Consider the following 13,531-nt stretch of genomic DNA (forward strand, 5'->3'; position numbering starts at 1 on the left):
ATTCCATCTCAATTATCTATCCAAGACAGTTGAGATCTAGATATATACTGAGTACTCATCTTCGCTACAGCGTAGCGCTAGTATGCACAACAGGCAGTTTTTGCTAAGAGATTTATCAATATTTTATCAACTTGCGGGCCGTCAATTATTGGGGCCCGGAGAAATGACTTAGAACTTGCCGAACTCTTGACACTTGTGAGGTCTAGATCTAATTTAGTGCACCAAGTGGAGCGCCGTTTCACATCCAAAAGTCACTTAGCATTCAAAAACTCCCTAATACCTTTTCGTAGTGCGGTTTTATGTAAAATTTAGACGCAAGGCATCTTTTGGTCAGAGTCTCGGAGCCGACGGTCAGTTTACACTTTGTTGTCCATAGTTATCCCTAAAATTACGTAATAGTGCACGCGATGTTAACTATCCATCTATATAGCATGTTTACTTTACTGTAGACCTAGATCTTTTCATAACATTTTTGATCATATCAGCTTGTTGTCAAGAAGTTTGGTGACTGCAGCGAATTAACTCCTATATTACTTGCTTCCTCCTATTCTTCCTGTGGTCTCGTTCATGACGGCTTCAATTGGTTGCCAGTCCGACGACCTCATTTGGACTATAGTGTCAGCACATGAATCGAGCTCACTGTTGTGCTACCTTCTTTCCAGCTTCTTTCCTCGTTGTCATCTAGCAAGGATTCCGCTGACGCAGGCGGCACTTCCAGAGTGAGATTGAGTGGGGCTACTAGAAGTGAAGATGTTTGAGTAAGGTACCGGTGTCGTTCCCAACCAGTGTACGCGGTTACTACACGTCATTCCAGACTTAGAGTCACAGGACAACAACACACACACCAACTCTCATGGCCTAATGGGTGCTATGTTATAGCCGTCTTATTATCGTCGACGGCCTGACGAGTTGTCCAATTAAACGGGTACACACGGAGAGACTACATGTGGATGGTACCGATTTTCTCAGTAGCGCATGCGGACTGAGGATCTCAGAGAGCATGATCATTCGGGGAATCGGCTAATGTCACACGAGGCCGCCAAAATTATTATCGTATCGTATATAACAATGTATCAACTTCTTGTGAGTGCAAGCCTTTCCCGTACTGACGATGAGACTCATCTCTCTATTCGGGCTCCCCTTCGTGGCTGCTCTCGCTAGCGCAGTAGTGCCCTTCAAGGACTGCCAGCACAAGGTGAAAGAGAGCATTCATGGTCCGCCCCACGGATGGTCCAAGCATACTCCCGCGCCCAAGTATCATATGCTCGAGCTTAAGATCGCTTTGCCTCAGGCCAAGTTCCCGGAGCTCGAGCAGCACCTGTGGGAGGTGAGCAACCCCAGCCACCCACGTTATGGGGCGCACCTGTCAAAGGAAGAGACTGATGCTCTTACGGCTCCCCATCCCGAGACTTTGGACATTGTCAATGAATGGCTTGCTTCATACGGCCTGGCGGAAGAAAGTCTCATTCGTTCATCGGCACACGATTGGGTTACTATTCGCGTCCCAGTCGGCCTTGCCGAAGAGATGCTGGATACCGTGAGCAAACCAATATTGTCCCCGGAGATTACGGTTCATTGACTGCCGGATGTCTAGACTTATTATGTTTACAAGCACGCTGACACCGAAGAGAGCATCGTCCCGGACCACGAGCTACAGTCTCCCGGAGATCTTGCATAACCATATCGATCTTATACAGCCTACGACCATGTTCGCTCGCTTCAAGGCGTTCAAGAGCACGCTGCACTGGGGTAACCAGTTGCAGCCTCCAGTCTTGAGCACGTCTGGTGGAACGATCACAGGGCCTGCAGGCAATCAGGTCAATGCAAGTTGCAACAGCACGATTACGGTTTCATGCTTGAAGCAGTTATATAATGCGGTAGCTTACAACACGTCTGCTACGAACGGCAACAAGCTGGGTCTCACTGCTTATCTGGGCCAGTATGCCAATAACATGGACCTCCAACAATTCTTCCAGCTTGAAAACCCGTCTGCTTACGGTTCAAACTACACTTTCGTTTCCGTTAACGGTATGCGGCACCCAAAGCTCGTAGCTACGTTGCTGATTTGTTCCACAGGTGGATTAAACAATCAGACCTATGCGGCAGCAGGCATTGAAGCTAATCTTGACACTCAATTTGGCTTTGGACTCACATGGCCCACTCCTGGAACGTTCTACTCAACTGCTGGCGAGCCCCCTTTCGACCCTGATATGTTGACGCCGACCGATACAAATGAACCATACTCATACGTAAGCATGGGCCACTGGTCAAACTTTTAATGTGCTAATGTCTACAATCCCAGTGGCTCGATTATGTTCTTTCGCAGCCTATGCTTCCACAGACGATCTCTACCAGTTACGGTGACGATGAGCAAAGTGTCCCGTTCACTTATGCAACCCGTGTCTGCGCCGGCATGGCAGTTCTCGGTGCTCGTGGAGTTTCCGTTTTGTTCTCCTCTGGTGATTCTGGTGTTGGTGATGGCGATCCCGACCCTGCCACACAGATGTGCTACTCCAATGACGGGCTCAACGTCACGAAATTCCTGCCTGATTTTCCCGCCTCCTGTCCATAGTGAGTGATCATGGCAACCGAGGAGAGGAGTACAGCAACTAAAGATCGGATAAAGCGTGACGACTGTGGGCGCCACTGTCAATATCCCAGAGACTGCTGTATTCTTCTCTGGTGGTGGTTTTAGTGACTATGTGAGGAATCTGACGGCTATGATCGATACCTGCTAAAATGCTAACACGTTCCCACCAGTTCGTTCGTCCAGAATACCAAGAAGTTGCTGTCTCAGAGTACCTAGAAAAACTCGCACCTGGTACCTATGAGGGTCTCTACACCCCGTAAGTGTGATGAACTACTCCCATCGGTGCACATTAATCGAGTCGTTTATTTGCAGTTACGGGCGCGTAAGTGACCTCTTCAGTATGTAAGGATCTGACAGCTAACATTCATTCAGGCCTATCCCGATGTGTCAGCCCAGGGGGTGAACTTCTCTGTTGTTTACCAGGGCCAGCCGGTGCTCGTTGACGGCACATCCTGCTCTTCACCCACATTCGCCTCGTTCGTTTCCATGCTGAATGACGCACGCCTTAATGTCGGCAAAACCCCTCTCGGCTTCCTCAACCCTTTCTTGTACTCCACTGGGTACACCGGGCTGAATGATATCACCGTGGGCAACAACCCAGGATGTGGAACTCAGGGCTTCAACGTATGTCATATTTACATACCCTCAAGTCGTGTCACTAATCTGATGTCCATGCGCAGGCCACAACTGGATGGGATCCTGGTGAGTGCATGCATTTGGCGAATAGTTTCCTATTTTGGTGTTGACAATACCTGCAGTTTCAGGTCTTGGGACACCCAACTTCGAGAAGTTGGAGGCACTGGTCTTGAGCATGGCCTAAATATTGTAGATGAGTGAACAATCTGTGGCGTGTACATCATGAATACACATCAGGCATATACAATTGTAACGGGCAGAGGCCCTCCGAGTCGGCATAGATGAGACGCTGAAGTCAGGAAAGAGCACCCAGTGTTTTCCCCTACAATGGACCGCGGCTTGTAAGTAGAGCGACTGAGCATTGTTTCACACAGCGTACACGTCAGTAAGAAATCTTATCTAGGTCTTTATGACACAGGGACTGAGAGGAAATAGCCTGAAATAACGTCTTTGAGGGTCAAACCTCACAAAATCTCTGCCTGGAAATTGCATTTTTCACGTCCTTCAGGGCAGGGTTGTAGGACACTTGTCAAGTAGACCTAGTGAACTTTATTCCGACATGTCCCGACTCGAATACACGCCCTCTCAAATGCCTCATAAAACTCGATCCTGCTTCTCCCAACAAACGTGCCCATCATAACGAACCTAGACCGTAAACCGATCAAACCAACTCACGATCCCCCTAGCGCTCTCCTCCTTCGCCCAGCCTGCATCAACATTCGTTCAGTACCTTGCCAATTTCGATGTGTAAGAAATTAAACCAGGTCACTTACGTTGCGTGTCAATAGCGGGATCGCATCGTACAGCAAACCCATGTTTGACGCCTGAAAACACCTGGAAATGATACGCGCATTTGCGAGCGACCATGATGTCTTCTGCACGTCGACGCGAGGCGAGTGGGAATGTGTGGTCTTCCTCTACATATAAGAATAGAATTGGGAATCGGCAGGTTTAGTAGCGATCGCGAACATCTGTAGGAAGAAATATTTACCTGCGCAGGAGAGAAGGAGAGGTCCTGTATTGATGTAATAATTTGTATTTGGTTAAGGCAACCGGATGATATATCAAGCACAAGAAACGTACTGTCAAGTTTCTCAAAGTGGCTTTCATCGAGGAATGCGGGGTGAGCCAGTGCTCCTACAATCCTCGCGTGGGCATCCTTCTTGAAAACAGTTGAATCACTTACCAGCAACTACAGATCCATCAGAACACAAGTCCAGGACGAATGGGGCGCCGAAGCAGTACCCTGAGCACAGGAATTCAGCGTCTTTTGGCATGAATTTTGTATTGACGTACCGACAGCACAATACTTGGTATTCTCCCTCCCTGTACATATCATGTACATATTTTGGCAACTTGGAAGTGACAGGAAACAAACCACGTACCGTATTTCCCTTTCACGGCATCTAGCCAAGCAGGGAATGCATCGATAGCAGGTTTGCGGGCATTGTCAATCCATGGCTGGCGATCACGATCATTCTCGTGGTTCATCACGGAGTCGCCAAAGAAATAATCAGGCCCAAGGACGATATAGCCTTGTTCCATCCATCTCATTATCGGTTCACAATGTACAACGTTGGCAAAGGGACGCACCACAGGATGCGAAATAATCTTGAATCAACTTATTATTAATGAAAAGCGGGCTCCACACGTCTGCTAGGAAGAGTATCACTTTTTGTGTAGGAGCAGGAGGATCGGAGATGTATGTTGGGATTCCACCGAGGTCCTCGACGCGGCCGACGGGTGTGCCTGTGTGCTTTACACCGGTGAAGCAACAGCTACCAGGGGCAGAGGCGAGTGTGGGAGACATTGTCGATATTCTGCGTAGATGTGAACACCCTTCAAAACGTAGTCTTCGTGCGACCTTTATATTCTCAGAGTGAGATAGCAAGTCTAGGCATCGATAACGTTTGATGATCTTTGTGATCACCCGACCTCCAGAGAAGCATTCACGTGAACAACTCGGGATACCGGATGTCCGTATGTTCGACGTGGATTAGTAGTATTGGGCCAACAAACGACTTCCTGGGGGATAATTATAACTAGCCCCGACCTCAGAGAGTTCACAGAATGCAAACGAGGTCTGTCCCTGAAAACTCATCTGAATTCATCCAGAGCAAGACTACAATGTGAGTATGATTTACTGAAACAGTTTGCGATTTCACTTAATAACGACATATATCACTTGCCACTCGTAAAGCGTTTGAACCATCCCACCATTGCACGTTGGCACTCTTCCTTTGCCCACCCTATCAGAAGCAAGAATATGTGAATTTAAATCACCAAAAATGGTGACAAACACTGACTTTCAGTCTCGACTTCTGGATCTCCCCTTGTTCCAAAGCCGTGCGATACACCGCTGAATATTTGAAAATAGTATGTCGCCTTCTTCTCCACAAGGATGTCTTCAACTTGTCGTCGGAACGACGCTGGGAATGCAGAGTCCGTTTCTATTGGAAAGTATGAGTGAAGCACGCTTCAGGGGACCAGAAGACATGTCTATACCTGCGCAAGAGAACAACAAGGGCACTAATTACATAGTTTGGTCAATGTTGTTATTGAAGAGTATATCAAGGAACCTGCCTTTGCTGGCTCTTAGAAGCTCCTCGGTCAAGCTCGTAGGATGGGCCACGGCAGCTAGTACATGGTTTCGCATACAGACATCAAAGGTAGAGAGACATCACATACCACACGATAGCATATCAGTAGCCGCAACTTGAAAGACATAGGGCGCGCCAAAACAGAAACCTTGATCCAGTATGAAAGCAGCAGTCTTGTAGGACCCAGCCTACTTACCGACGGCACAGTAGTTCACATTCGTTCCTATTATCGCTGCATATAATTTCGGCATGACACGTATGCTGAAAAGAATCATACCAAACATTTCCTTGACACCATCCACCCACTTTGGAACGCTAGCCCTCGCTTGCTCGACAGACTTTGTTCTCCACGTCGGGCGATCAAAATCAGGTTTGTTGAGATGCAGATGCACAGGATCACCAAAGAAGTAATCTATCCCGACTACGGTGAAACCTGCTTTCTTAATCAATACGCACACAAAGAACTTATACACACAGAAACGTACCCTGAGAAGCGTAGTAGTCTTGAACCAATTGAGCGTTGATATAGAATGGCCCAAAGACATCTGAGAAGTATAGGATGACAGTTCCCACTCCGGACGCGGCGGGAGCTTGCGGAGTAGATAGGTATGTGGGTACGCCAGCAATAGTGATGCTTTTACCCCTAGGTGTACCGCTGTGTGCGACCGAAGTGAAACAGTGGTCTGTCAAGGGGCCTGCGAGTGTGGACGACATGGCTCTTGGGAAGGAGAGGAGTCGCAAAGTGGGCAAATCATTTTCGAGCTTGCGTCCCACGCGATTCTCGGTGACTCTCTACGCATCCAGTGCACGCGGCGTCCCATGCAAAGGCCGATACTGGCTTTATGAAAAATAAAACAAACTGGTATTGTACAGCGGATTATGAACGAATCGAATTATAGAAAGTAGAACCTAAGAGACACGTCTAGAGACGAAACAATGCAAGTGAGAGACGGCGCGCAAAGTAAACGTGAACTGTACCTCAGCGTTGTGGAAAGAACCGCTGAGCCTGTATTTTAGTATTCTTCATAGCATCACGAGTTCTACAATATTAGCATTCAACGCATTGCTCAAAGTGATTGCGATCTTATTAGCCGACGAGGTCTCCAACTTGATCAACAAGCGCAATGACTATACAATGACTTGAGAAATTCTACTAAGTTGGTCTTTGGCGTTATTCTACAGGAGTGCCTACATTACTGTATGTAATACTTGGCTGATATGCTATATGATGGCAGTGTAAACTTTATGCGATCAGGCGTTGAGTATGTTATGTGTGTCGTTGCAAGTATCAATCACTTTAAGTCCTTCTAGCAAAGTTAGTCCAAGATGTATCACCCTCCGTCACCCTTAAACGAAAAACGAGAGATGCAGGCACCTACATCTCAACATCCCGATCTGGATCCAGATCCTGCATTTTGACGTCTTCACCGTCGGCAGGCCCCTTTTCATCATCAGAATTTGTCGCAGAAGGCCACCTCGCCCTCCCCACTATCCCTTCTACCGCACCCCGATACATAGCATTATACGCCTCTTGCTTTGCCACTCGGTGTGGCTTATTTGCACGCTTGAATATCTCTGCTCTCGACCATCAGCACTGAACAACATAAAAGAAGAGAAGTAAGAAACATACCGAGGAATCTTTCGCCGACCCAGAGGCGAAGCGGGGCATTGCCTATCGACCCATTACCACCGTCCGTGTCATTCTCAGTCTCCTTTTCTTTCCCTTTACCTTTCCCACCATTCACGTCCTTCTGCTTTGCGCCCATCCCAGCGCCAAGCGTCTCGCACACGGCCAATGTCTCCATAGCATGCGCGGGTGCCGTATGCAAATACTGCGCGCCCACTTGCGCGAGGAGCAACGCGCGGAGATGGTTCTCGCCTGCTAACGTCGATAAAGACAGCGCAGATTTCAGGTGCGATCTGTGACAGAAATAAATTCGTAAGTACGAGGTGGTTATGCAATTTTTGGCACGAAACAAAAAACGTACTTGGCACCAACAATCTCCCCCCTCGCACCCGCCACGGCTGCCTGCACCACCTTCCCAACCGCTTCAAGCGTCCCTCCCATCCCGTGGCACCGCTGGATCGCCGACCTAGCCAGTGCATGCGTCTCAGCATCCAACCAGTCGCTTTTGTCGCTACTAGCGTCTTCAATCACAGCAGTACTAGTGCTCGAGTTCTCGCCGAGAACCTGAGCTTGAGCAAGTAGTCCTATGCGCAACAAGGCTTCCCCGGCGCAAGCAGCAGCGCCTACATACCCAGCCCTTGCATTGCGTTCGTCATCCACGGATTTGGCAACGCGATAGCATACGCTTGCACGTTCGGTATCTCCAAGTGCATGTGCGAGGTGTGCGGCGTGGAGGGTGATGCGGGCGCTATATGAGTGGAAGAGATCGTGAGTGTAGGTTAGGGTGAGTAGTGCGTTTAGGTGTGAGTCTGCGGCGTCGAATTCAGAACGTTGGATCGATATCTGTATTTGAGGATGAGATGAGGTATACGAAGCAGTGACATGTGATTGAACGTACCGCGATGAGCTCGCATAAAAGATCAGCTGTAAGTCTTACTATGCGCTGTATGATTTCGTCTCTGTCTGCTAGGGAAGCCCAGAGCGGCACTGAAGAGAAACGAGCGTCAGGATCAACACAATATCATGGTGATTAACGGCACGACAAAAAGATACGAAACAAAACTTACGTTCAATATCCTCTCTTGCAGTATTGAGAATACTGATTGCTGCTTCCGCCCAGAGCCGTCTCTTTGGGTTTCTGCCCACTGGGTCCCGTTTCGCAGTGGCGCTGACGAGAAATGTAAGCGGGAGAAGTATGAGTGGGTGGGTGGTATGGACTGCTAGGGGAGGGTGCGGAGGGAGAGGGATCTATACGAGTTGCGTAGTTAGGACCCCAAGGGAAGAGAAATGCGAAAGAGAAAGAGAAACGCGAAAGCATACCTGGACAATACCATCTTTGAATCCCTCGAGTGCTCCGCTATCGACGATTTCGTGGAGCGCGACGAGCCTTTGCTCGGCTGCACGAATGTTTCCCGAGAAAGTAAAAAATATGGTACCGGAGAGAAGTGTATGAATAACAAGGGAAGCATGAGCAGGATCTGATTGCGTGCTTTCTTCTTGTTTGGGTTCTACAATGTTTGGGCGGTTGGTGATGTGCACTTGGGAATGTTCGCGAGAGAGAACGTTGACGTCGTGAGCAGTTATAGAGTTCCAACGGGGAAGTGCGTCATCATCTGGTTTGGCGTTTACAATCGCATTAGGGTTACCCCTGTCATTCTTAACTTTGCCGTCCTTGTCGAACATCAAGCCAAGCACGGCCTCCGCGGTATCAAGGGCAGCCCCTACTTGGGTCCATGCATTTGCACGAAGGAGGACACACAACCTAATGACGTGAGCGAGGGAAATGATCCGGGGATGATGGTTTTTGCGTGCGAGAGTTATTAAAGTGTCTATGGCAGCGAGTATTGCTTGGAGGGCGGGGGCACCTAGTGGTGCAGGGGTGGTATTAGCAGCGGCATTAGATGAAGGGGGCGGTGTAGTAATCTTGGCAATTAATGTTAGGTGTGCATTATATACGGTGGCTGGAGGATCGGAGGGTACAAATGACGCAATGAGGCGTCTGAGGATAGCACGTGCAAATTTTGGGGATGTGGAAGAGGAAGGGAAGGTAAATGCAAAATGAGCATGGAGGAGTGTGAGGTGGTGGCGAAGCGGCCGAAGTGAAGGGTGCTGAATTGCGATGATATGGTCAATTGTGTATGTCAAAAATAAGAAGAGACCAACTTTTTGTGCGATGAGAAGGCCTTTGCTAAGTGCTTTCTCGACCTTGTATATAACAGTACTTGTCAGGATGCACAAGTAGCAAAAAGAACTTGACGCACCTCGGCATGAATACCTACAGCCCAGTCACATCCTTCCTCCTGCGAGCAAAAGCCGCTCTCCATGACTCTCATGCCGACTTCGGCCAAACCTGTCCAAGCACGAGATTCTACATCAGGGGCAAGAGCAGGCATTGCCAGGCACTGTCTTAATGAGCGGAGGGAGAGAAATAGTGAAAAGCCAAAGTCTGGATGAGTCGGAGGAAGCGCCAGAAGCCCTGGAAGTGCAAGGAGTAGGATTGCTGGAGGGAGCGGACGGAGTGCCGGCGTCGGAGAGTCTGGGGGTGGTGGGGTGAGTGACGAAGATTTCGGCATCGACGAAGCTGAGACGGAGAGTGTGCGCTGACATTTTAGCGGACGTGTATTCATTGTAGGAGGAGGAGCGTGACGCGTCAGTCACGCGTTTTAATGAAATGTGACATATCGCGCATGTAGATGAATTGTTTGTGGCGTAGTAGTTCGGGTCTGGCATATACTCCACAACGCATTCAAGCTCAAGTCTGGGAATACATACGGGTTTTATCGGACAGTTGCTCAAGAAAACTGCTGATTAGATATATCCGAGAAAAACGTGCTAAGGACTAGCTAGGTTATACGTAGGTAACGTTTATGCCGTTCTACTCCTGGAAACGGTAATTGAGGTACTAGACTGTAGGCCATGATGGACCATCCAAGTTTTAGCGGGTAAGTCGTGCTTTTAATCTTCACTCCTCTTTATAATAAAAAACTTTCATCGAAACATCTTGTCCTTTCATATATACCGTCCTAATTTGCCTTCACCACTAATCGCTTCCCTAGCCACAACCGTCGACCCTCCTCTCTCGCCTCTCACGCCCACTCGGCCTATTCACTCGCCCCTTCTACCAGGCCAATCCTTACAGACATGCAGCTTCCCCTTGACCCTCCCGCTCCTCTCTTCGCTGCTGACGATTCTTCTTCTGCTCCCCCATCTCCCCGCGCAGAGAGCACAAAGGACCTCTCCCTTTCTGTCAACTATCTACCCAACAAGTTCTCTTCTGGCTTGCTCACCCCCACTCCACGCAGACGCAAACTAGGAAAGGAAAATGCTGACCATCCCGTCATACACAAGAGAGGTGGAGGTAGAGAGGCCTTCAAGAGCAGTGAGGCCCGTATGCCTGCAGAAGGCGACGAAGACTACGATGGCATCACCGGTCGTTGGTTCGGTGGCAAAGAAGGTGGTCACACCCGTCCCCGCATGCACTGGAACAGGTTCAAATGGGCACTCTTCATCGCCAATCTTGCAGTCAGTACCTTTTTCCCTTTTTCATACTTTCCATTTCCTCATCCATCTCATGCAGTTATCTACTTACGCCCTCGCGGGCCTCATCTTTTGTCTTCTCACATGGTTTGACGTCTTCGAACACGCAGATATCGTTCGCGTAGGCAACCGAGAAGAGCTCATTCTCTCTACAGCCGCTGCCGCCCTCGCCTCAGTTACTTCCGTAATCGGTTGGGCCGGCATCCTCCTCAACAACCGCTCTTTCCTAGCAGTCTACACTTTTGCTCTCTGGCTCTGCTTTGCCCTCCTCGTCACCCCCGGCTACACTACCTATAAACAGCGTACATTCAACCTCGAAGGCAAACTAAATGCCCAGTGGTCTCGTGACCTCGGCGCAGAGGGCCGTCTCAGGATCCAAAACAGGCTCCATTGCTGTGGATATTACTCCCCCTTCGTTGAAGCTACTGTCTCCCAAAGCTGTTACGCCCGCTCCGTCCTCCCGGGGTGCAAAGAGGCATACATCAACTTTGAGAAACGCGTCTTGGACATCTGGTACACCATCGCTTTCTCCCTTGTACCGCTCCAGCTCGTTATCATGCTCGCGGGTCTCTTATGCTCAAACCACGTAACCTACCGCTTCGGTAAAGGCATGATGCCCAAAGCCTATAGGCTCAGCATGGCAAGTATGGCCGTCATCATGGATAATTATGCCAAGTGGGTTATTTCGTATCTAACCCCGTATATATGTGTTAACGTTCTCACCGCAGTCAACTGGCGGAACAATACGGTACCGAAGTCGCGTCCGATATCTTAGCGCGATCTCGGCACCTTGATTCTATGACATACACCTCTGGTGTTGCGAACGGGACAGGCACAACACATGCACCTTCTCATGGTAGGTACGATTCACTGGCGATGAGGTCGCCTTACAGCGAGCGAATTTGAGTGAGCGAGCGACGACGGATGGACTAATTTTCTTTCAAAATTCCTTTCATTGACACACGTGCTCTGATATACCGTTTCAAGCTCTTGCTTATCTGTTTATTCTGATAGCTTTAATCATGCAGCTGCCCGGTGCTGCCGATTGCACGTACTTTACTTACTAGTCTCGCTCATTTCTGCTATACTTCGTACGTGATCGTTCTGGTGCGCTCACGTACATGCAGCTCCAATGCCTGCTTCCGTTCTTTACATACGATTAACAAATATACCGTTGTGGACTGAAGCGGTTTCGGGTGCACCGGACGAATCGATCAGCCGCTCACTTTAGCAAGTGGCAGTTTGGATTCGCAACGTCCCTGATACATGAGTTGGCAAAGCAAAGTAGTTAAGGCCACGGTCCTTCATGCGGAAGGATAGAGCGATACAGTTTGAAGGAATTCGGTGAATTACACTTAGGTAGATGAGACTGCATCTATGTGATATTCCAGCTGACATCCTTGCTATGAGCCCCTTCTCTGCAAAAAATGTCATCTTCAAGTCGGCGCTTGAGTTGTTTGGGGCTTATGTCGTATCTGTGGGTTGGGTGCATCATCCAACATGGAGAGCATTATAGTGAAGGTCTCGAATGCATCATCGTGGTGCTGTGCTCCACGAAGTGCTGCATGCTTCAGTTCATACCCCAGATAACACGAAGGGTTGAGCTTAATGACCTGTGAATATCATTCTAAGGGAAAATTTGTAACCTGGTATTGGTTAGAGCCAGGTTATGGCTAGCCAAAAGAGCAAAATCTGGGCATTTCTGAACATGTCAAAAATGCGCAGAACAGGGGAGGTTGGATCTGGGCATTTTTCAACATGTCAAAAATGCGCAGAACAGGAGAGGTTCCAACTAGGCATTTCTCATTTTGACATGTTCAGAACTGCCCAGATTGGACCCCCCCTGTTCTGCGCATTTTTGACATGTTCAGAAATGCCCAGATCCGACTTCCCCTGTTCTGCACATTTTTGACATGTTGAGAAATGCCCAGATTGGACCCCCCCTGTTCTGCGCATTTTTGACATGTTGAGAAATGCCCAGATCCGACCCCCCCTGTTCTGCGCATTTTTGACATGTTGAGAAATGCCCAGATCCGACCCCCCCTAGAGAATGTTAGACTTAGTGACATTTTTCTGCCATTTACTGTTCTCCCATTACCCTTTTAATTTTCACTAGTCCAACACCTGTTGTGCCTTCAGCACAGGAAGCAATAGGAGTGCTTTGCGCTCCTTTTTGGTTTCATCCTAATATTCATAGTTACTGTGCCTTTGGTACAGTAAGGCAAAGGAGCACTTTGTGCTCCTTTGGGAGATACATGCAGCACCTTGACTGAATCATCAGCATAATGGATCTTGAAATAAATCAATAATGATGATAATAATACATTTTTGAGCAGCACTTTCACACATTTCAAGTACAATCTGTTGGCTACTCAACAACTGATCTTGGATGCTATCTTGAGTCACATTTGATGCCATATGACATCTCTGCACAACAATCCTCTTGAACACCTTGGCTAATTGTTCATAGTATAACACAAGTGCTCTCATATCATCCAGGTACCTAAGTATTGTGTTGATACACTACTGAGCTAGTTTTTT

General features: G+C 48.5%; 5 protein-coding genes across 5 annotated transcripts; 2 read left to right on the top strand and 3 right to left on the bottom strand.

The window, feature by feature from the left end:
* Positions 1-1,111: 1,111 nt before the first annotated feature.
* Positions 1,112-3,410, top strand: BJ212DRAFT_1449588 (peptidase S8/S53 domain-containing protein; the record flags this gene model as incomplete). Its single annotated transcript, XM_041338716.1, has 11 exons — positions 1,112-1,537; positions 1,595-1,636; positions 1,668-2,028; positions 2,077-2,249; positions 2,303-2,571; positions 2,627-2,702; positions 2,761-2,833; positions 2,889-2,890; positions 2,963-3,214; positions 3,271-3,292; positions 3,349-3,410. The coding sequence occupies 11 exons, from the start codon at positions 1,112-1,114 to the stop codon at positions 3,408-3,410; spliced, it is 1,758 nt and encodes a 585-aa protein (XP_041187334.1).
* A 323-nt stretch (positions 3,411-3,733) lies between these two features.
* Positions 3,734-5,185, bottom strand: BJ212DRAFT_861818 (Alpha/Beta hydrolase protein). The gene is made up of 8 exons (XM_041344224.1): positions 4,820-5,185; positions 4,612-4,761; positions 4,523-4,552; positions 4,413-4,472; positions 4,310-4,363; positions 4,218-4,241; positions 4,000-4,143; positions 3,734-3,933 (listed from the first exon to the last, which is right to left on the bottom strand). Exons 1-8 carry the CDS (start codon positions 5,034-5,036, stop codon positions 3,872-3,874), a joined length of 741 nt encoding a protein of 246 aa, XP_041187335.1. The 5' UTR covers positions 5,037-5,185; the 3' UTR covers positions 3,734-3,871.
* A 1-nt stretch (position 5,186) lies between these two features.
* On the bottom strand, positions 5,187-6,666 carry BJ212DRAFT_861839 (dienelactone hydrolase family-domain-containing protein). Its single transcript, XM_041344225.1, has 7 exons — positions 6,312-6,666; positions 6,023-6,247; positions 5,915-5,974; positions 5,810-5,863; positions 5,732-5,755; positions 5,533-5,676; positions 5,187-5,475 (listed from the first exon to the last, which is right to left on the bottom strand). The coding sequence occupies exons 1-7, from the start codon at positions 6,538-6,540 to the stop codon at positions 5,408-5,410; spliced, it is 804 nt and encodes a 267-aa protein (XP_041187336.1). The 5' UTR covers positions 6,541-6,666; the 3' UTR covers positions 5,187-5,407.
* Positions 6,667-6,962: 296 nt separating this feature from the next.
* BJ212DRAFT_1391745 (uncharacterized protein) lies at positions 6,963-10,131 on the bottom strand. Its single transcript, XM_041337037.1, has 8 exons — positions 9,715-10,131; positions 9,617-9,658; positions 8,774-9,562; positions 8,521-8,701; positions 8,352-8,440; positions 7,815-8,296; positions 7,457-7,746; positions 6,963-7,401 (listed from the first exon to the last, which is right to left on the bottom strand). The coding sequence occupies exons 1-8, from the start codon at positions 10,078-10,080 to the stop codon at positions 7,202-7,204; spliced, it is 2,439 nt and encodes an 812-aa protein (XP_041187337.1). The 5' UTR covers positions 10,081-10,131; the 3' UTR covers positions 6,963-7,201.
* A 463-nt stretch (positions 10,132-10,594) lies between these two features.
* On the top strand, positions 10,595-11,896 carry BJ212DRAFT_1283512 (uncharacterized protein; the record flags this gene model as incomplete). The annotated part of the gene is made up of 3 exons (XM_041331763.1): positions 10,595-10,975; positions 11,031-11,665; positions 11,719-11,896. The coding sequence occupies 3 exons, from the start codon at positions 10,595-10,597 to the stop codon at positions 11,894-11,896; spliced, it is 1,194 nt and encodes a 397-aa protein (XP_041187338.1).
* Between the last annotated feature and the right edge of the window lie 1,635 nt (positions 11,897-13,531).

This window comes from Suillus subaureus, assembly GCF_016647635.1.
Source record: "Suillus subaureus strain MN1 chromosome Unknown BJ212scaffold_52, whole genome shotgun sequence".
Taxonomy (NCBI): domain Eukaryota; kingdom Fungi; phylum Basidiomycota; class Agaricomycetes; order Boletales; family Suillaceae; genus Suillus; species Suillus subaureus.